The 21,350-nt window shown below is 43.2% G+C and overlaps 6 protein-coding genes across 6 annotated transcripts; 3 read left to right on the top strand and 3 right to left on the bottom strand.

The window, feature by feature from the left end:
* Positions 1 to 2,550: 2,550 nt before the first annotated feature.
* LOC147471716 (uncharacterized) lies at positions 2,551 to 3,276 on the top strand. The gene has a single exon (XM_086537497.1). It carries the CDS (start codon positions 2,551 to 2,553, stop codon positions 3,274 to 3,276), a length of 726 nt encoding a protein of 241 aa, XP_086393623.1.
* A 63-nt stretch (positions 3,277 to 3,339) lies between these two features.
* Positions 3,340 to 3,675, top strand: LOC122247978 (uncharacterized). Its single transcript, XM_043007701.2, has one exon. The coding sequence runs from the start codon at positions 3,340 to 3,342 to the stop codon at positions 3,673 to 3,675; it is 336 nt and encodes a 111-aa protein (XP_042863635.2).
* Positions 3,676 to 3,690: 15 nt separating this feature from the next.
* LOC147471717 (uncharacterized) lies at positions 3,691 to 4,969 on the top strand. Its single transcript, XM_086537498.1, has 3 exons — positions 3,691 to 3,852; positions 4,177 to 4,282; positions 4,572 to 4,969. Exons 1-3 carry the CDS (start codon positions 3,691 to 3,693, stop codon positions 4,967 to 4,969), a joined length of 666 nt encoding a protein of 221 aa, XP_086393624.1.
* Positions 4,970 to 7,626: 2,657 nt separating this feature from the next.
* Positions 7,627 to 12,216, bottom strand: LOC122247977 (uncharacterized). Its single transcript, XM_086537499.1, has 5 exons — positions 11,666 to 12,216; positions 11,236 to 11,356; positions 9,223 to 10,371; positions 8,416 to 8,556; positions 7,627 to 7,650 (listed from the first exon to the last, which is right to left on the bottom strand). The coding sequence occupies exons 1-5, from the start codon at positions 12,214 to 12,216 to the stop codon at positions 7,627 to 7,629; spliced, it is 1,986 nt and encodes a 661-aa protein (XP_086393625.1).
* Positions 12,217 to 13,957: 1,741 nt separating this feature from the next.
* On the bottom strand, positions 13,958 to 19,705 carry LOC147471718 (uncharacterized; the record flags this gene model as incomplete). The annotated part of the gene is made up of 5 exons (XM_086537500.1): positions 19,281 to 19,705; positions 18,749 to 19,227; positions 17,342 to 18,564; positions 15,288 to 17,293; positions 13,958 to 15,020 (listed from the first exon to the last, which is right to left on the bottom strand). Coding segments are annotated over exons 1-5 (5,115 nt in total), but the record flags the coding sequence as incomplete, so codon positions are not given.
* Positions 19,706 to 20,454: 749 nt separating this feature from the next.
* Positions 20,455 to 21,259, bottom strand: LOC147471719 (uncharacterized). Its single transcript, XM_086537960.1, has 3 exons — positions 21,158 to 21,259; positions 20,903 to 21,052; positions 20,455 to 20,729 (listed from the first exon to the last, which is right to left on the bottom strand). The coding sequence occupies exons 1-3, from the start codon at positions 21,185 to 21,187 to the stop codon at positions 20,562 to 20,564; spliced, it is 348 nt and encodes a 115-aa protein (XP_086394086.1). The 5' UTR covers positions 21,188 to 21,259; the 3' UTR covers positions 20,455 to 20,561.
* Positions 21,260 to 21,350: the final 91 nt, after the last annotated feature.

Below are 21,350 nucleotides of genomic sequence, written 5' to 3' on the forward strand. Positions count from 1 at the left end.
CAGTCAATAAAATTTCTCCAGAATATATTGTCCGAAGTTGCAAAATCAGAGTAGAAATAGCAGGTGTCGATGAAAGAAGTACAAAGATAACAGAATATAGGAATCAGGCAACACTCATCGCCAGTACAGATTCGGAATGAAAGTGAAAAACTGTCAAGAATTTACATAGTCTAAATACGATATCGGCCCTTTCGATAATCGTAATCGAACATGTAAAATCTTGTATGGATTCACTTTCAGAACAAATATTTTGGAGAGTAAAGCCAGAAAAAATCTCCAAATTACCTTGTCCGAATAATGAGAAATATAGATAAAACAAGAAGGGTTGTTTTATGACAAAAGGGAAGCAAAACATTGACACTGCCTTTTCACACGGTCAGGTCATGAAGGGGAGGGTCTGAAATATCGGCACGTGCGAAGAAACTAAGCGAAGAAATAATACATATAAAAATATCTGATGCTCAGAACTTCAGAATACAGAACCGAACTTCAGAATATTCAAGCCATTCTTCACATAAAATAAGAAAGAAATTCAGTAGACCGTCAGAGAGGCCGTTATAACGAGGTCATCAAGGCGAGATGAGGAAACAGGGGAAGAGAGGGGGGGGGACTTTTCCTTTCAACGATTAATTCGTTCACACCTAAGCGTAAGGGGGGGAAGAGGATGGAAGTCCTGCGGAATCACACTCCCGCGCAGGTGTTTCACAAAAGAAAAACAGAGGTACAATCACGAGAAAAAAATCACAGCATAGAGGTACAATCACGAGAAAAAAATCACAGCATAGAAAATTCCTAAATCCTAACGAAATCTAACGAAACCTAACAAAATAAAAAGAGCCTGGGTTTCTCTAACTTACGGGATTTTTTTTATGTCACGATGTCAACATGTAGATGGGCGTCTGCAGGCGGGTCGTAGGTCGGTCGTATCGCGGATCGGTGTGGTGGTCCTTTTGACTTCTCATCTGTGGCCTTTTTTGCTCGTGTCAGAGACTTCGTGACCTGGGAGTTGGGGCGCTCGTGTTAAGCCCAAAATCCGCGGTGGGCAGTCTTGGGTTGCCATGAAAGCTGGATGTCGACGTGCAGGAAGTTACTTAGCACGGACAGGTCGGCTGCTATGGGCGGCGGTGTTTGTCAGGACAGGTAGAACAGGGCGGGCGGGCGGGAGAAGTTCTTACTGTGGTGTGGGCGGGCGGGCAAACTTCTTACTGCAGAGTGGGCGGCGGGCGGGAACTTCGGCGTAATTTCTCCATTTTCTTCTCGATATCAATGGTAGCTTCGGTCGTAGCGGCTTCTTCGGAGTTGTGAGTCCGATACCAGCAAAATCGTGGTATCCACCGCCTGGCCACCAATGTAAACCTCCAGTGCCACCGGTGCCATCAGTTTGTAAACACCCTGTGCCACCGGTGCCATTAGTTTGTAACCCACCAGTGCCACCAGTTTGTAAGCCACCTACTGGCACTAGTTGTAACCCACCGGCTGGCACCAGTTTGTAAACCACCACTGCGCTTGTTGTAACCACTCGTTGCCCTGGTTGTGATGCGGTGGTTAAAGAGACAGACGTTCACGTGCCATGGTCTTTATTGTGGACTCTAATACACTAGACCCTGGCCGAAGGCCAGAGGTCAGAGCGGTTCGCTCTAGTCTGTCTGTCTGACCTCTCTGTCCTGATCTGTATCTTTGTGATCCTTACATGTCCTTAAGTACAAATCTTTAGTCACTTTCTTCGCCTCGGGGCTTCCGTTAACAAATACAGCTGCCTAGAAAAGCTTGTGTTCCGAGGCGGAAACGAACACAGGAAGCAGGATACGTCAGGTCAAGACACACTGTCATCGATATTGCATTGAATTAAGTAGTCATACATGATCAATGTCTTATGTCACATAATATCGATACCAGTGCCTTACAGTTATCATTATTCATTATTATCGTTATCATTATAATATTATTATCATAAATTTGATATATATATATATATATATATATATATATATATATATATATATATATATTTATATGTATATACAAATTTTACCTCCCTGACCGGGACTCGAACCTGCGCCGTAAGATTGACAGGTACGGTGAATTTTTACGGACAATTCCCGCGGGCGCTCGGCAGCAACGGAATCACAAATTCAAGTCCCAAATCAGGTTACCGAGGTTATATATATGTGAGAAGATGATAGAATGCAGTAACGCCGTAAGATTGACAGGTACGATGGTGAGACTGATCGGCTACTCGACCCGCTAAAAGAATTGTCCAACCAGTCGCCTTATGAGACGCCATGGAACTTACCCATGTGCTCATAGCAGAGCAGTAATAGCGAATTTTTACGGACAATTCCTGCAGGTGCTCGGCAGCAACAGAATCACAAATTCAAGTCCCAAATCAGGTTACCGAGATTATATATATGTGAGATAATATATATATACAAATTTTACTTCCCTGACCGGCACTCGAACCCGTACCGTAAGATTGACAGGTACGGTGGTGAGACCGATCGGATAAAGAAGGCATTTCTGCAAATAAATGTACGCAAGGAAGACAGGGATATGCATAGGTTTTTGCTGCCTAAAGAGAATGGCACCATAAGACACATGAGGTTCAACCGTGTTCCCTTTGGCAATACATCTAGTCCCTTTCTTTTGAATGCCACACTTCAAACCCATCTTGCTAAGTACCCTCAAAGTAAAGTAGTCCAAGAACTAAAGACTGATCTGTACACAGATAATTGGTTGAGTGGGGCAGATTCAGTTAAGGATGCACATGATAAATTCTGTGATGCACATAGCATACTGGCAGATTGTAGCATGAATCTTACCAAGTTAGTTTCAAACTGTATGTCAATTACTTCTAAGTCAAAAGATGGTGTGTATCACATACATGATGGTGATGAGTCAAACATTGTGTTAGGGTTGAGGTGGTGTAATGTACAAGATACCCTCTCCTTTGATTATAGAAGACCTGATGACAGTGTAGAAGTAGCCCACACCAAACGAAGTATTCTAAGTATAATATCAAAGATGTTTGACCCTTTAGGTCTTATAAGTCCATTCATCATGCATGGTAAGATTCTATTCCAAGAGGTGTGGAAATTAAAGTTAGATTGGGATGAAGAATTGCCCTTAGAGTTAAAAGTAAAGTTTCAAAAGTGGATTCATAGTAGTCAAAGTCTCAGTGCATTTCATGAGGATAGAAATTATTTTCCAGGTATGCTTTGGGGAGATCTTAAGGATAATATTGAGTTGCACATGTTTGGTGATGCCTCTGAAAAGTGATATGGCGCATGTGTGTATCTCCGTGTACCTGTGGACAATGGCTCATTTAAGGTCTCATTAGTTATGTCTAAGTCACGTGTTGCACCAATAAAGGCATTAACATTACCACGTTTAGAGTTAATGGGTGCTCTCTTGTGCAGTAGATTAGTAAATTTTGTAAAAAATACCCTACATTTAGACAGTAGAACTAAAGTTATGTGTTGGAGTGACTCCACAATTGCCTTGTCGTGGATCAAAGGTAACTTAAGCAAGAAAGATATATTTGTTGCAAACAGAGTAAAGGAAATTAAAGAGTTTGCGTCACCAGAGTGCTGGCAGCATTGTCCTAGTGAAGAAAACCCTGCTGATATAATAACTCGTGGCGTGTTGGCAGACAAACTTGCTCATAATAGTCAGTGATTGTATGGACCCCCTATGTTAGTCAGAGTCCTTTGTCATGATAAGGAAGATGTAAAACAAGGCTTAGATTTAGAAGTGCCCTGTACTGCAAGTGTACCTATTTGCCTTAGTGTTCAAGTGACACACTCTCCCTTGATAGATTTAGAGAAGTTTAGTAATTTAGAAAAGGCCTTAAGGGTAACGGCATATGTGTTAAGATTCATAGATAATTGTAAAGGGAGGAAGATACAAGGTCCCCTCACTGCTGAAGAAATAGAAATAGCTAGTTTGAAATAAATATACAGTATACAGCAGGAAGCATTTGCAAATGAAATTAGACTTCTCTCAAGTAACAAGATTCTTCTTCTCAGCTCAAAATTAAGAAAGTTAGACCCATTCATTGATGACAAAGGATTGTTTAGAATCAAAGGTCGTCTCGAGTTCTCAGAGTTAGACTATGACATAAAACACCCTTTCATAATTCCCAAAGGTAAATATGCTAAGCTCTTAATCAAATTTTAGCACAAATACTTAAAGCATGCTGGTGTGAATAGTGTGATACCATCCATACGAACTCAATTTTGGATTATTAGTGTAAGGAAAATAGCAATGACCATAGTAAAGGAATGTTTGATTTGTCGTTGGCTTGATTCTAGACCCTGTAGTCAACCTGTAGCACCACTACCCAAAGAAAGAATAACTACAGCTAGTTTATGCAGGCTCCCTCTTTTGTGCTGATTTCCCTGGCAAGAAGTTTTATGTTTTATTGTTTACCTTTGGTGTAGTAAGGGCCATTCATCTTGAACTTACAGAATCTCTCTCTTTGTATGATTGTATGTTTGCCATAAGAAAATTTGTAGCAAGAAGGGGTTTGCCTAATGTTATATTTTCTGATAATGATAAGACCTTTATGGCAGCTAAAAGTGAAGCAGTGGACATGTATGGACATCTAGCCCCCAAATGGAAATTCATAGTCCCTCGATCCCCTTGGTGGGAACGTCTCATTAGATCTGTTAAACTTGCCCTACGTAAAACTTTAGGTCTTAATTATATAAGTGTCCGTGAACTAGAAACTGTACTTGTTGAGATAGAGGGATGTATTAACTCTCGACCCTTGACATATGTAAGTGAAGACCCAGACCCTCTCCACTACCTCACTCCCTCCCATTTCATTCTTGGATGTAACCCTCATAGCAAACCCTCAGTAGAAATTGTGTCATGCAATGTAAATGCCAAAGACTTGAATAAGAGGGCAATAGTGCAAAATGTAGTTAGAACATTTTTGGAAGGTGTGGAGCAACAATTACATAAATAATTTGCCTAATGTTGTAAAGGGTTTTACTCAAAATTGTAAGTTGTCTAAAGGAGATCGTGCATTAATCAAAGAAGATAATATTCCTAGACTAAAGTGGCCTATTGGAGTGATTGTTTATATATTTCCGGGTAAAGATGGAATTATAAGAAGTATAAAGGTAAAAACTAAGAAAGGTGAAGTGATTAGACCCATAGAAAGAGATAAGTAAATATGAGAATATGTCTGCTCCTGATGAAGTGGTAAACTTTGATGATGTTTCAAGTGATAACATTCATTGTGATGTAGATTTAAGTGATGGAAGTATTAAAGTACCCTTGAATAATGTAAGTGATGAAGTACCTAGAAAGTCTAGGACGGGTAGAGTTATTAAAGCTCCAATTAAGTTAGATTTATAAGTAAATACAGAATTATAAACTGTGTATATTGCACCAAAGTGTCCTTTAGTTATGTTTAAGATAAGAAACTACTGTTTGTTAATGAAACAACAAATGTAGTCCTTTAAGTGCCAAAGGATTTTTTATTAATTGTGATAGAAGTGATTTATTTTTGAATTATTTGTAAGTAGCATACCTTATTAAGAAGCTTAAGGTACTTGTAAAACATTGATTTATTGTATAAGCGGCTAATCGCCCCCTATGGCCGGGAGAATGTTAAATTTAAAAATATAAAAGTTTAGTTAAGTCCCCCCGAACGGCGGGACCGTTTTCTTTTATATACGTAATGTCTCCCATGTTCCTCCAATATTTGATGTTTTTTATTTTACGCTTATTTACTACAAGAAAGACATGTTTTGTTTATGTTACACCATTTATCAGGAGTGTATATTTCCATTATGAAGACTATATATTTTAACTGCATTGAAACAGAAGTGTAAATCATTTTACATCAATATAATTTTCTGAATAAATTAGCAGATGCACAACAACACGTGTTTAAATGGCCAGCCCAAAGAACATCTTTATTTACTGCACGAATGTGGCAAGAAAACCCCACATTCGCTATCACTGCTCTGCTAAGAGCACATAGGTAAGTTCCATGATGTCTCATAATGCGAATGGTTGGACAATTCTTTTAGCGGGTCGAGTAGCCGATATATATATATATATATATATATATATATATATATATATATATATATATATATATATATATATAATATACATGTATTTGTGTGTGTGTGTTTGTATCTATGTATATATATATATATGTTCATATATATTAATATAAATATGTATATATCTATGTCTATCTATCTATCAATATATACATACACATATGTGTGTATATATACATATATACATATTCATATAAATATATATGTATACATATATGTATATATGTGTATACATATATATACATATGTATACATACATATATATACATATATATGTATATATATGTATATATATGTATATGTATATATGTATGTATATATATACATATATATGTATATATACATATATATATATATATATATATATATATATATATGTGTGTGTGTGTGTGTGTGTGTGTGTGTGTGTGAGTGTGTGTGTACATATATATGCGCATATATATATATATATATTATATATATACATATATACATATACATATATATATATATATATATATACATATATATATATATATGTATGTATATATATATATATATATATATCTATATATATAGTGTATATATATATATATACATGCATATATACATGTACACACACACACACACACACACACACACACACACACACACACACATATATATATATATATATATATATATATATATATATATATACACATATGTGTGTGTGTTTGTGTATTCATAATATATAATAGATTGCAATGATATTGACTCCAACTCCCATTCTCAGTTCCTGTCCGCCACACTAATACCAGCAACGGCAGCTCCTCAAATATAGCAGCTTGATTTAAACTGGCAGATAAGGGATGTTCTAGAGAATTAGTCTTTGTTGTGTTTGTTTTATTAACATTCATAGATATATCAATATAAGACAAGTAGTTACTGGAGAAGGTTAGATGAATGATTGGATGAAAGAAGTATATGTTAAAAATGTTTTTTCTGGATAACTATTTCACATAACTGTATAACTGTAGGAAACATTCATGTAACTTTTATGGCCATAGAAGAATGAAACTTTATAGCCGTAAAGGAATGAAAAATAACTAAAAAAGAAGAAAGGCAAGATATATAATCATCATATGGTTAAGCGATAGTTTTATTTTTTGTTGAAGCTACTTCAGATACAGAGTTCTATCGTTGGTCGGTTCCTCTGATTTGGATTTCATTTACAATTATTGCAACTGCAAATGTTTTCAATCAGGAGTATTTCAGAAGAATGGTTGCTAGAAGTACCGTTATCTCTCTTTTCTTCATAGATATCATCAGACCGCAAGCTTCCTTCATGATATCATTGAGCAAAGTCCGTTTTCTGTGGAAGAACCGTTATTTAATTTATAACCGTTTGATCACTGAGTCAAGTGGATCGTTATTTGTGTCTGATATTTAAAATATATTTCCTTCAATATTCATGTAACATATAGGCAGGAACCATGTAATTATCATGTCATAGTCCAGGCTCTTTGCAACTCTTACCTTATTAAAATAAAACAAACCCTGTGGAAGGTTCTGCAGAGCGAGGTTACTTGGTGTTACTCGAAGACTCCTAGAAATAAGCACATTTTTGATGCTCATTTATGAAGGTTTATATTTCACATGCAGCGCAATGAATATAATTGCTTCCACAGAGATGAATGTGGAAGAACGTAATGGAATAGTTCAGGAGATAATAGGGATGCTTCAGATAGGAGTTGAATAGAAGCTGATGTTCTAGTTCGATGAATTATCAGGAATGTGTAAAAGGGGCGACTGATGAATTAAAGGCTAGATGATGAATGTCTAAGCAAACAGAGGACCCACAGAAGACAAGCCAAATATGATTATTGATACTAGAAAGATTGTTGGAATATTAACATGAATATCTATAAAACAAAAGTATGAACTGATTACACAATTGATGGGAGGGGTGATGAGTATAAGAATAAATCTCCAAAATCTGTGGAAGCAATTATATTCAGATGAATTATCAGGGTGTATAATACTTCTATATGGATCATTTTATGTATGGACCCTTTGGAGATATTAGATAATCTAAACTTATTATTTTTTTAAACGATGACAAGAAGGAACGTTACTATGTATACACATATCCTATAACTTCTTCGCATGTATCTCAGGATAAACATGAATTAAAATATAGGTAAGATTTTTTCTTTCTTTCTCTTTTACGATATCAAGAGAAAAAATAAAGAAATTTAGAAGGCACGGATCGATAATGAGAGAGGAAAGTAGATAAAAAAAAAGAGGTAGTTGAAAAGGGATGATAATGCTAATCAAAATGCTAAAACAAGTATGCCCTGATTGTCCTCACCTTATCCGCTAGCATTTGGATACTAGCCAGCAAGAGTTGGAGCAGAGTCACGGCATCCTCAATAAAGGATTCTTTTTCTTCTGCTTCCTTTAGCAATTCTTCTTGTTCCTTTTGCAGTGCGGCGAATTCAGCCAACAGTTCCTCCGCGGATTGCGAGCCACTTGGGGGGTTCAGATTAGGAAGGGTTCCTATTGTGAAAGTTAATGTTGTTGTTGTGGGAGCAGGTGTTGTTGTGGGAGCAGGTGGTGTTGTGGGAGCAAGTGTTGTTGTGGGAGCAGGTGTTGTGGGAACAGGTGTTGTTGTAGGAGCAGGTGTTGTTGTGGGAACAGGTGTTGTTGTAGGAGCAGGTGTTGTTGTGGGAGCAGGTGTTGTTGTGGGAGCAGGTGTTGTGGGAACAGGTGTTGTTGTAGGAGCAGGTGTTGTTGTGGGAACAGGTGTTGTTGTAGGAGCAGGTGTTGTTGTGGGAGCAGGTGTTGTGGGAACAGGTGTTGTTGTAGGAGCAGGTGTTGTTGTGGGAACAGGTGTTGTTGTAGGAGCAGGTGTTGTTGTGGGAGCAGGTGTTGTTGTGGGAACAGGTGTTGTTGTAGGAGCAGGTGTTGTTGTGGGAACAGGTGTTGTTGTGGGAGCAGGTGTTGTTGTGGGAGCAGGTGTTGTTGTGGGAGCAGGTGTTGTTGTGGGAGCAGGTGTTGTTGTGGGAGCAAGTGTTGTTGTGGGAACAGGTGTTGTTGTGGGAGCAGGTGTTGTTGTAGGAGCAGGCGTTGTTGTGGGAACAGGTGTTGTTGTGGGAACAGTTGTTGTTGTGGGAGCAGGTGTTGTTGTAGGAGCAGGTGTTGTTGTAGGAGCAGGTGTTGTTGTAGGAGCAGGTGTTGTTGTGGGAACAGGTGTTGTTGTGGGAGCAGGTGTTGTGGGAACAGGTGTTGTTGTGGGAGCAGGTGTTGTTGTGGGAGCAGGCGTTGTTGTGGGAACAGGTGTTGTTGTAGGAGCAGGTGTTGTTGTGGGAACAGGTGTTGTTGTAGGAGCAGGTGTTGTTGTGGGAACAGGTGTTGTTGTAGGAGCAGGTGTTGTTGTGGGAGCAGGTGTTGTTGTAGGAGCAGGTGTTGTTGTGGGAACAGGTGTTGTTGTGGGAGCAGGTGTTGTTGTGGGAGCAGGTGTTGTTGTAGGAGCAGGTGTTGTTGTGGGAACAGGTGTTGTTGTGGGAGCAGGTGTTGTGGGAGCAGGTGTTGTTGTGGGAGCAGGTGTTGTTGTAGGAGCAGGTGTTGTTGTGGGAACAGGTGTTGTTGTAGGAGCAGGTGTTGTTGTAGGAGCAGGTGTTGTTGTGGGAACAGGTGTTGTTGTGGGAGCAGACGTTGTTGTAGGAGCAGGTGTTGTTGTGGGAACAGGTGTTGTTGTAGGAGCAGGTGTTGTGGGAGCAGGTGTTGTTGTGGGAACAGGTGTTGTTGTGGGAGCAGGTGTTGTTGTAGGAGCAGGTGTTGTTGTGGGAACAGGTGTTGTTGTGGGAACAGGTGTTGTTGTGGGAGCAGGTGTTGTTGTGGGAACAGGTGTTGTTGTGGGAACAGGTGTTGTTGTGGGAGCAGGTGTTGTTGTGGGAACAGGTGTTGTTGTGGGAACAGGTGTTGTTGTGGGAGCAGACGTTGTTGTGGGAACAGGTGTTGTTGTGGGAACAGGTGTTGTTGTGGGAGCAGGTGTTGTTGTGGGAACAGGTGTTGTTGTGGGAGCAGGTGTTGTTGTGGGAACAGGTGTTGTTGTGGGAGCAGGTGTTGTTGTGGGAGCAGGTGTTGTTGTGGGAGCAGGTGTTGTTGTGGGAACAGGTGTTGTTGTGGGAGCAGGTGTTGTGGGAGCAGGTGTTGTTGTGGGAGCAGGTGTTGTTGTGGGAACAGGTGTTGTAGGAGCAGGTGTTGTTGTAGGAGCAGGTGTTGTTGTGGGAACAGGTGTTGTTGTGGGAGCAGGTGTTGTGGGAACAGGTGTTGTTGTAGGAGCAGGTGTTGTTGTGGGAACAGGTGTTGTTGACGGAGCAGGTGTTGTTGTGGGAGCAGGTGTTGTTGTGGGAACAGGTGTTGTTGTAGGAGCAGGTGTTGTGGGAGCAGGTGTTGTTGTAGGAGCAGGTGTTGTTGTGGGAACAGGTGTTGTTGTGGGAGCAGGTGTTGTTGTGGGAACAGGTGTTGTTGTAGGAGCAGACGTTGTTGTAGGAGCAGGTGTTGTTGTGGGAACAGGCGTTGTTGTGGGAACATGTGTTGTTGTGGGAGCAGACGTTGTTGTAGGAGCAGGTGTTGTTGTGGGAACAGCTGTTGTTGTGGGAACAGGCGTTGTTGTGGGAACATGTGTTGTTGTGGGAGCAGACGTTGTTGTAGGAGCAGGTGTTGTTGTGGGAACAGGTGTTGTTGTGGGAGCAGGTGGTGTTGTGGGAACAGGTGTTGTTGTGGGAGCAGACGTTGTTGTAGGAGCAGACGTTGTTGTGGGAACAGGTGTTGTTATGGGAACAGGTGTTGTTGTGGGAGCAGACGTTGTTGTAGGAGCAGGTGTTGTTGTGGGAACAGGTGTTGTTGTGGGAGCAGGCGTTGTTGTGGGAACAGGTGTTGTTATGGGAACAGGTGTTGTTGTGGGAGCAGGCGTTGTTGTGGGAGCAAGTGTTGTTGTGGGAGCAGACGTTGTTGTGGGAACAGGTGTTGTTGTGGGAACAGGTGTTGTTGTGGGAACAGGTGTTGTTGTGGGAGCAGACGTTGTTGTAGGAGCAGGTGTTGTTGTGGGAACAGGTGTTGTTGTGGGAACAGGTGTTGTTGTGGGAGCAGACGTTGTTGTGGGAGCAGGTGTTGTTGTGGGAACAGGTGTTGTGGGAACAGACATTGTTGTAGGAGCAGTTGTTGTGGGAACAGGTGTTGTTGTGGGAGCAGACGTTGTTGTAGGAGCAGGTGTTGTTGTGGGAACAGGTGTTGTTGTGGGAGCAGGTGGTGTTGTGGGAACAGGTGTTGTTGTGGGAGCAGACGTTGTTGTAGGAGCAGACGTTGTTGTGGGAACAGGTGTTGTTGTGGGAGCAGACGTTGTTGTAGGAGCAGGTGTTGTTGTGGGAACAGGTGTTGTTGTGGGAGCAGGTGTTGTTGTGGGAGCAGGTGTTGTTGTGGGAGCAGGCGTTGTTGTGGGAGCAAGTGTTGTTGTGGGAGCAGGTGTTGTTGTGGGAGCAGGTGTTGTTGTGGGAGCAGACGTTGTTGTAGGAGCAGGTGTTGTTGTGGGAACAGGTGTTGTTGTGGGAGCAGACGTTGTTGTAGGAGCAGGTGTTGTTGTGGGAACAGGTGTTGTTGTGGGAGTAGGCGTTGTGGGAGCAGGTGTTGTTGTGGGAGAAGGCATTGTTGAGGGAGCAGAGGTTATTGTGGGAGCAGACGTTGGTGTAGGAGCAGATGTTGTGGGAGCAGACGTTGTTATAGGAGCAGACGTTGTTGTGGGCAGAGACATTGTTGTGGGAGAGGGCATTGTTGTTGGAGCAGGCGTTGTTGTGGGAGCAGATGTTGTTGTAGGAGCAGGCGTTGTTGTGGGAGCAGATGTTGTTGTGGGAGTAGGCGTTGTGGGAGCAGATGTTGATGTTGTCGGGGGAGCAGGTGTTGTTGTGGGAGAAGGCATTGTTGAGGGAGCAGAGGTTATTGTGGGAGCAGACGTTGGTGTAGGAGCAGATGTTGTGGGAGCAGACGTTGTTGTAGGAGCAGTTGTTGTTGTGGGAACATGTGTTGTTGTGGGAACAGGTGTTGTTGTGGGAGCAGACGTTGTTGTAGGAGCAGGCGTTGTTGTGGGAACAGCTGTTGTGGGAACAGACATTGTTGTAGGAGCAGTTGTTGTGGGAACAGGTGTTGTTGTGGGAGCAGACGTTGTTGTAGGAGCAGGTGTTGTTGTGGGAACAGGTGTTGTTGTAGGAGCAGGTGTTGTTGTGGGAGCAGACGTTGTTGTAGGAGCAGGTGTTGTTGTGGGAGCAGACGTTGTTGTAGGAGCAGGTGTTGTTGTGGGAGCAGGTGTTGTGGTAGCAGATGTTGTTGTAGGAGCAGGTGTTGTTGTGGGACAGTGTTTGTTGTAGGAGCAGGTGTTGTTGTGGGAACAGGCGTTGTTGTGGGAACATGTGTTGTTGTGGGAGCAGACGTTGTTGTAGGAGCAGGTGTTGTTGTGGGAACAGGTGTTGTTGTGGGAGCAGGCGTTGTTGTGGGAGCAGGTGTTGTTGTAGGAGCAGGCGTTGTTGTAGGAGCAGACGTTGTTGTAGGAGCAGGTGTTGTTGTGGGAACAGGTGTTGTTGTGGGAGCAGGTGTTGTTGTGGGAACAGGTGTTGTTGTGGGAGCAGGTGTTGTTGTAGGGGCATGTGTTGTTGTGGGAACAGGTGTTGTGGTAGCAGGTGATGTTGTGGGAGCAGATGTTGTGTGGAGCAGGTTGTTGTGGGAGCAGGTGTTGTTGTGGGAACAGGTGTTGTTGTGGAGCAGGTTGTTGTGGGAGCAGGTTTGTGGAACAGTGTTGTTGTGGGAGCAGGTGTTGTTGTGGGAGCAGGTGTTGTTGTAGGAGCAGGTGTTGTTGTGGGAACAGGTGTTGTTGTGGGAGCAGGTGTTGTTGTGGGAGCAGGTGTTGTTGTGGGAACAGGTGTTGTTGTGGGAGCAGGTGTTGTTGTGGGAGCAGGTGTTGTTGTGGGAACAGGTGTTGTTGTGGGAGCAGGTGTTGTTGTGGGAGCAGGTGTTGTGGGAGCAGGTGTTGTTGTGGGAACAGTTGTTGTGGGAGGAGGTGTTGTTGTGGGAGCAGGTGTTGTTATGGGAACAGGTGTTGTTGTGGGAGCAGACGTTGTTGTGGGAGCAAGTGTTGTTGTGGGAACAGGTGTTGTTGTAGGAACAGGTGTTGTTGTGGGAGCAGACGTTGTTGTGGGAGCAGGTGTTGTTATGGGAACAGGTGTTGTTGTGGGAGCAGACGTTGTTGTGGGAACAGGTGTTGTTGTGGGAGCAGACGTTGTTGTGGGAACAGGTGTTGTTGTGGGAACAGGTGTTGTTGTGGGAACAGGTGTTGTTGTGGGAACAGGTGTTGTTGTGGGAGCAGGTGTTGTTGTGGGAACAGGTGTTGTTGTGGGAACAGGTGTTGTTGTGGGAGCAGGTATTGTTGTAGGAGCAGGTGTTGTTGTGGGAGCAGGTGTTGTGGGAACAGGTGTTGTTGTAGGAGCAGGTGTTGTTGTGGGAACAGGTGTTGTTGTGGGAGCAGGTGTTGTTGTGGGAACAGGTGTTGTTGTGGGAGCAGGTGTTGTTGTAGGAGCAGGTGTTGTTGTGGGAACAGGTGTTGTTGTGGGAGCAGGTGTTGTTGTGGGAACAGGTGTTGTTGTGGGAGCAGACGTTGTTGTAGGAGCAGGTGTTGTTGTGGGAACAGGTGTTGTTGTGGGAGCAGGCGTTGTTGTGGGAACAGGTGTTGTTGTGGGAGCAGGTGTTGTTGTGGGAGCAGGTGTTGTTGTGGGAGCAGGTGTTGTTGTGGGAGCAGGTGTTGTTGTGGGAGCAGGTGTTGTTGTGGGAACAGGTGTTGTTGTGGGAACAGGTGTTGTTGTGGGAACAGGTGTTGTTGTGGGAGCAGGTGTTGTTGTGGGAACAGGTGTTGTTGTGGGAGCAGGTGTTGTTGTGGGAGCAGGTGTTGTTGTGGGAGCAGGTGTTGTTGTGGGAGCAGGTGTTGTTGTGGGAGCAGACGTTGTTGTAGGAGCAGTTGTTGTTGAGGGAACAAGTCTTGTTGTAGAAGCAGACGTTGTTGTGGGAACAGACATTGTTGTAGGAGCAGTTGTTGTTGTGGGAGCAAGTGTTGTTGTGGGAGCAGGTGTTGTTGTGGGAGCAGGTGTTGTTGTGGGAGCAGACGTTGTTGTAGGAGCAGGTGTTGTTGTGGGAGCAGGTGTTGTTGTGGGAACAGGTGTTGTTGTGGGAGCAGGTGTTGTTGTGGGAGCAGTTGTTGTTGTGGGAACAGGTGTTGTTGTGGGAACAGTTGTTGTTGTGGGAGCAGACGTTGTTGTAGGAGCAGACGTTGTTGTAGGAGCAGGTGTTGTTGTGGGAGCAGGTGTTGTTGTGGGAACAGTTGTTGTTGTGGGAACAGGTGTTGTTGTGGGAGCAGGCGTTGTTGTGGGAACAGTTGTTGTTGTGGGAACAGTTGTTGTTGTGGGAGCAGGTGTTGTTGTGGGAACAGGTGTTGTTGTGGGAACAGTTGTTGTTGTGGGAACAGTTGTTGTTGTGGGAACAGGTGTTGTTGTGGGAGCAGGTGTTGTTGTGGGAACAGTTGTTGTTGTGGGAACAGGTGTTGTTGTGGGAGCAGGCGTTGTTGTGGGAACAGTTGTTGTTGTGGGAACAGGTGTTGTTGTGGGAACAGGTGTTGTTGTGGGAGCAGGTGTTGTTGTGGGAACAGGTGTTGTTGTGGGAGCAGGTGTTGTTGTGGGAGCAGATGTTGTTGTGGGAACAGGTGTTGTGGTAGAAGGCGTTGTTGTGGGAGCAGACATTGTTGTGGAAACAGCTATTGTTGTGGAAGCAGATGTTGTTGTGGGAACAGATGTTATGGCAGCAGGTGTTGTTGTGTGAGTAGGTGCTATTGCAGGAGCAGATGTTGTTGTGGGAGCAGGTGTTGTGGTAGCAGATGTTGTTGTGGGAGCAGGTGTTGTTTTGGGAGCAGATGTTGTTGTGGGAGCAGGTGTTGTTTTGGGAGCAGATGTTGTTGTGGGAGCAGGTGTTGTTATAGGAGCAGATGTTGTTGTGGGAGCAGACATTGTTGTGGGCAGAGACATTGTTGTGGGAGAGGGTATTGTTGTTGGAGCAGATGTTGTTGTAGGAGCAGGCGTTGTTGTGGGAGCAGATGTTGTTGTAGGAGCAGGCGTTGTTGTGGGAGCAGATGTTGTTGTAGGAGCAGACGTTGTTGTGGGAGCAGACAATGTTGTTGAAGCAGACGTTGTTGTAGGAGCAGACGTTGTGGGAGCAGACAATGTTGTTGAAGCAGACGTTGTTGTAGGAGCAGTCGTTGTGGGAGCAGACAATGTTGTTGGAGCAGACGTTGTTGTTGGAGCAGACGTTGTTGTGGGAGCAGTCGTTGTGGGAGCAGACAATGTTGTTAAAGCAGACGTTGTGGGAGCAGGCATTGTTGTGGAAACAGGTGTTGTCGTGGGAACAGGGGTTGTTATTTCAGCAGGTGTTGTAGAAGCAAGTGTTGTAAGGGGAACAGGTGTTGTAGAAGCAAGTGTTGTAAGGGGAACAGGTGTTGTAGAAGCAGATGCTGTGGGATCAGATGTTGTGGGAACAGGTGTTGTTAGGGGACCAGGTGATCTGGAAGTATGTGTTGTTATGGGAGCAGCTGTTAGTGCGCGATCAAGTGTTGTTGTGGGAACAGGTGTTGTTGTAGCAGGTGTTGTTGAAGCAGGCATTGTAGAAGCAGATGTTGTGGGAGCAGGCATTGTTGTAGTGGAAATAGTTGCTGTTGCAGCAGATGTTGCTGTATAAACAGGTGTTGATGTGGGAACAGGTATTTTTGTAGCAAGTGTTGTGGGAATAGTTGCTGTTGTAGCAGGTGTTGCTTTAGAAACAGGTGTTGTTGTGGTAGCAGGTGATGTTGTGGGAACAGATGTTGTAGAAGCGGTTGTTGTGTCAATAAGTGTTGTGGGAGCAAGCGTTGTTGCTATAGGAAGTATCGTTGTTGGAGCAGGTGTTGAAAAAGCAGATGTTATTATGAGAGCAGGTGTTGTTGTAGAAGCATATTTTGCTGTGGGAGCAGATGTTGCTGTGGGAGCAGATATTGTTGTGGGAGCAGGCGTTGTTGGAACAAATGCTGTTCTGGGAGCAGATGTTGTAGGAACAGGTGTTGTAGAAGCAGATATTATGGAAGCAGGTATTGTGGGAGCAGGTGTTGTTGTAGAAACGGATGTTGTTGTAGGAACAGCTGTTGTGGCAGCAGTTGTTTTGGGAGTAGGTGTTGTTGTGGCAGCAGGTGTTGTTGTGTGAGCAGGTGTTGTTGTGGGAGCAGAAGTTGTTGTAGGATCGGATGTTGTTGTAGGAACAGCTGTTGTGGCAGCAGTTGTTTTGGGAGTAGGTGTTGTTGTGGCAGCAGGTGTTGTTGTGGGAGCAGAAGTTGTTGTAGGATCGGATGTTGTTGTTGGAATAGCTGTTGTGGTAGCAGTTGTTGTGGGAGCAGTTGTTATTGTGGAAGCAGACATTGTGATGGGAGCAAGTATTGTTGTGGGAGTAGATGTTGTGAAAATAGGTGTTGTTGTGGGAGCAGGTGTTGTTTTGGGAACAGATGTTGTTGTGGGAGCAGATGTTAGAGCAGGTGTTGTTGTGGGAACAGGTGTTGTTGCGGGAGAAAGTCTTGTAGGAGCAGATGTTGTTGTGGGAGAAAGTCTTATTGTAGGAACAGATGTTGTGGAAACAGGTGTTGTTGTGGGAACATATGTTGTTTTGGGAACAGGTGTTGTAGGAGCAGTCGTTGTTGCAGGAGAAGATGTGGGAGTAGATGTTGTGGGAACAGGTGTTGTTGTTGGAACATATGTTGTGGAAGCAGGTGTTGTGGGAGCAGATGTTGCAGAAACATATGTTGTTGTGGGAACATATGTTGTTGTGGGAGCAGATGTTGTGGAAACAGGTGTTGTTATGGGAGCAGAAGTTATTGTAGATGTTATGGGAGCAGATGTTGTGGAAACAGGTGTTGTTGTGGGAGCAGAAGTTATTGTAGATGTTATGGGAGCAGGTGTTGTCGAGGAAACAGGTGTTGTTGTGAGAGCAGAAGTTATTGTAGATGTTGTTATGGGAGTAGATGTTGCGGGAACAGGTGTTGTTGTTGGAACAGATGTTGTGGGAGCAGATGTTGTTGCAGAAACATATGTTGTTGTGGGAACATATGTTGTTGTAGGAACAGGTGTTGTTGTGGGAGCAGATGTTGTGGAAACAGGTGTTGTTGTGGGAGCAGATGTTGTGGAAACAGGTGTTGTTGTGGGAGCAGAAGTTATTGTAGATGTTATGGGAGCAGGTGTTGTCGAGGAAACAGGTGTTGTTGTGAGAGCAGAAGTTATTGTAGATGTTGTTATGGGAGTAGATGTTGTGGGAACAGATGTTGTGGGAGCAGATGTTGTTGCAGAAACATATGTTGTTGTGGGAACATATGTTGTTGTAGGAACAGGTGTTGTTATGGGAGCAGATGCTATTGTGGAAACAGGTGTTGTTGTGGAAGAGGTTATTGTAGATGTTATGGGAGCAGATGTTGTTGTGGAAACAGGTGTTGTTGTGGGAGCAGAAGTTATTGTAGATGTTGTCATGGGAGCAGATGTTGAGGAAACAGTCGTTGTTGTGGGAGCAGAAGTTATTGTAGATGTTGTCATGGGAGCAGATGTTGAGGAAACAGTCGTTGTTGTGGGAGCAGAAGTTATTGTAGATGTTATGGGAGCAGGTGTTGTCGAGGAAACAGGTGTTGTTGTGAGAGCAGAAGTTATTGTAGATGTTGTTATGGGAGTAGATGTTGTAGGAACAGGTGTTGTTGTTGGAACAGATGTTGTGGGAGCAGATGTTGTTGCAGAAACATATGTTGTTGTGGGAACATATGTTGTTGTAGGAACAGGTGTTGTTGTGGGAGCAGATGTTGTGGAAACAGGTGTTGTTGTGGGAGCAGGCATTGTTTTGGGAACAGAAGTTATTGTAGATGTTATTATGGGAGCAGATGTTGTTGTGGAAACAGGTGTTGTTGTGGGAGAAGAGGTTATTGTAGATGTTGTTATGGGAGCAGATGTTGTTGAGGAAACAGACGTTGTTGTGGGAGCAGAAGTTATTGTAGATGTTGTTTTGGGAGCAGGTGTTGTTGTGGAAACAGGCGTTGTTGTGGGAGCAGACGTTATTGTAGATGTTGTTTTGGGAGCAGATGTTGTTGAGGAAACAGGTGTTGTTGTGGGAGCAGACGTTATTGTAGATGTTATGGGAGCAGATGTTGTGGAAACAGGTGATTTTGTGGAAACAGGTGTTCTTGTGTGAGCAGGCATTGTTTTGGGAACAGAAGTTATTGTAGATGTTGTTATGGGAGCAGATGTTGTTGTGGAAACAGGCATTGTTGTGGGAGCAGATGTTGTAGGAACAGGTGTTGTTGTGGGAGCAGAAGTTATTGTAGATGTTGTTATGGGAGCAGATGCTGTTGTGGAAACAGGCGTTGTTGTGGGAGCTGACGTTGTTGTAGGAACAGGTGTTGTGGGAGCAGATGTTGTGGAAACAGGTGTTGTTGTGGGAGCAGAAGTTATTGTAGATGTTGTTATGGGAGCAGATGCTGTTGTGGAAACAGGCGTTGTTGTGGGAGCAGATGTTGTTGTAGGAACAGGTGTTGTTGTGGGAGCAGATGTTGTGGAAACAGGTGTTGTTGTGGGAGCAGAAGTTATTGTAGATGTTGTTATGAGAGCAGATGTTGTTGTGGAAACAGGCGTTGTTGTGGGAGCAGATGTTATTGTAGATGTTGTTATGGGAGCAGATGTTGTTGTGGAAACAGGTGTTGTTGAAGCAAATGCTGTGGGAACAGAATTTGCGGAAACAGGTGTTATTGCAGAAGCATCTGGCATTGTTGTGGGGGCAGATGTTGCATGGGGAATAGACGTTGCTTTTGACGACGTCGTTTGTAAGGCAGACGTTATGGTTAATGGTGACGTCGTTGGCAAGGCAGATGTTGTTGTTGGAGTTGACGTCGTTGGCAAAGGTGTTGTTGTTGGAGTTGACGTCGTTGGCAAAGGTGTTGTTGTTGGAGTTGACGTCGTTGGCAAAGGTGTTGTTGTTGGAGTTGACGTCGTTGGCAAAGGAGATGCTGTTGTTGGAGTTGACGTCGTTGGCAAAGGAGATGCTGTTGTTGGAGTTGACGTCGTTGGCAAAGGAGATGCTGTTGTTGGAGTTGACGTCGTTGGCAAGGCAGATGTTGTTGGAGTTGACGTCGTTGGCAAAGCAGATGTTGTTGTTGGAGTTGACGTCGTTGGCAAAGCAGATGTTGTTGTTGGAGTTGACGTCGTTGGCAAAGGAGATGTTGTTGTTGGAGTTGACGTCGTTGGCAAAGCAGATGTTGTTGTTGGAGTTGACGTCGTTGGCAAAGCAGATGTTGTTGTTGGAGTTGACGTCGTTGGCAAAGGTGTTGTTGTTGGAGTTGACGTCGTTGGCAAGGCAGATGTTGTTGTTGGAGTTGACGTCGTTGGCAAAGGAGTTGTTGTTGGAGTTGACGTACCTCCGTTCGCTGTGGAAGAAGTCATATTACTGAGAGATAAAAAATGCCATTGCCCAACTACTGCTTGTGTGTATACTTTAGCTTACTTTTACATCTTCCAGGAGCCAATATTCAGATATCTCATGGGTTAATCAGTAAGCAAATTAAGTTTTGTTTGCTATCAATCACACACACACATATATATGTGTGTGTGTGTATGTGTGTGTATATATGTATATATGTGTGTGTAAAGAGGAGAGGGAGGCCAACAAGAAGATGGATGGACAACATCAGGGAAGATATGAGAGAAGTGGAGGCAGAAAATTCACTGTGGCAAATCACATGATGCGGGAGAAGCCAAAAGAATTAAAAGATATGTACATGTCTGTCTGTGTATATGTATATATATATATGCATATATTTATGTGTGTGTGTGTGTATAATGGTCCATGCACTTGTGCTATATGATGCTTGATCATGCGCTATGCCTAATACACTCTCATTAACCATATCGATCAGACCCCACTGGGAGGCGAGAATGAGCAGCGGGGCAGCCTACGCTTTAATTATTTCATCAGAATGATCACAGAAAAGGAGTACTTTCATTATTATGAATGCTGGCACAAAATTAAGTTCGAGATTTTCTCCTTTATAAGAATTAGAATAAAATGAAACATTGCAAATGAAAGTGCTCTTTATAGAAGCTATTGGGATATATATATTTTTTTTTTTTTTTCAACTAATTTTTCAAAACACTTGTTTTTTGTAGTCTTCACTTTTTCTTTTCAAATAACAGGATATAGCATGCAGAGTTCAGGGAACTCAGCGAGTCGATGTGTTCGCCACAGCTGCGGCTACGCAACTGAACGTGTTTGATTAAGCAACATCACAAGCGGTGAAGTATATATCACGAACCTCATGCATGACGAGAAAACATCAAACTTGTTTATTCTTTATCGATCACACCATTCCATTTCCAAATTTCATGAGCAAGCACCATGTAAGACAAGCATATTTGACAGTCTACGGGCTGCTTTAAAGCTAATAATCAGATACGCAAAATATGCTGCTGAATACTTACGTAGTTTTTGTTTTTCTTGTTCAATCTTTTTGTTTATCATGTTTAACAATTTTTGGATCTCTGCCCTTTTCTGCCAAGAACAATGGATTTTCGTTATAGAGGTAGGTCCAAAATTGGAGCATCTATTTCAAAATCGATTAAGCATGATGTGGCATAAACCGTGAGTTGATTCTAGGGCATACAGAACGCACAGGTGAGGAAAAAATGTGATGGCAAAAAATAAAAAATATATCGTAGTCTTACCTTCTCGATTTCCCACAAGAGTCCCCGTAGTCGCCTCACGGCTCTTTCAATGGTATCAAGCAGAGGGTTTATGTCTTCCGGTATGGAGACGTCCCCTTTTGCAATATTGTTAACGAGGGTTTGTAACTGTTTTATTCGGCATAATGCCAGCTGTGGTGAGGAGAATATTATTACTGTTCAAGAACTATCGTTTTCTTGTCTGATTGATAATTTTTTTTTCTGGATACAAAAACAGGATTTCATCTAAATACTCACGGGATTTACGGAGATAATTGCATCAACCATGTTTGTAATGATTAATTGTGCTAGTGGAATAAAGGTACCACTTTCTTTTGGTTTACTCCCAGTGCAGCCGTCTATTGTCTGTGGAAAAAAGAGAGATTTTGTACGAAGGGAAAAGCTGATACGTTTCTGCATTTCCGTTAACAGTTCTATGTACTCTCATGAG

This window comes from Penaeus japonicus, unplaced genomic scaffold, assembly GCF_977035675.1.
Source record: "Penaeus japonicus unplaced genomic scaffold, GWHDUDI00000001_assembly GWHDUDI00000006, whole genome shotgun sequence".
Classification (NCBI taxonomy): domain Eukaryota; kingdom Metazoa; phylum Arthropoda; class Malacostraca; order Decapoda; family Penaeidae; genus Penaeus; species Penaeus japonicus.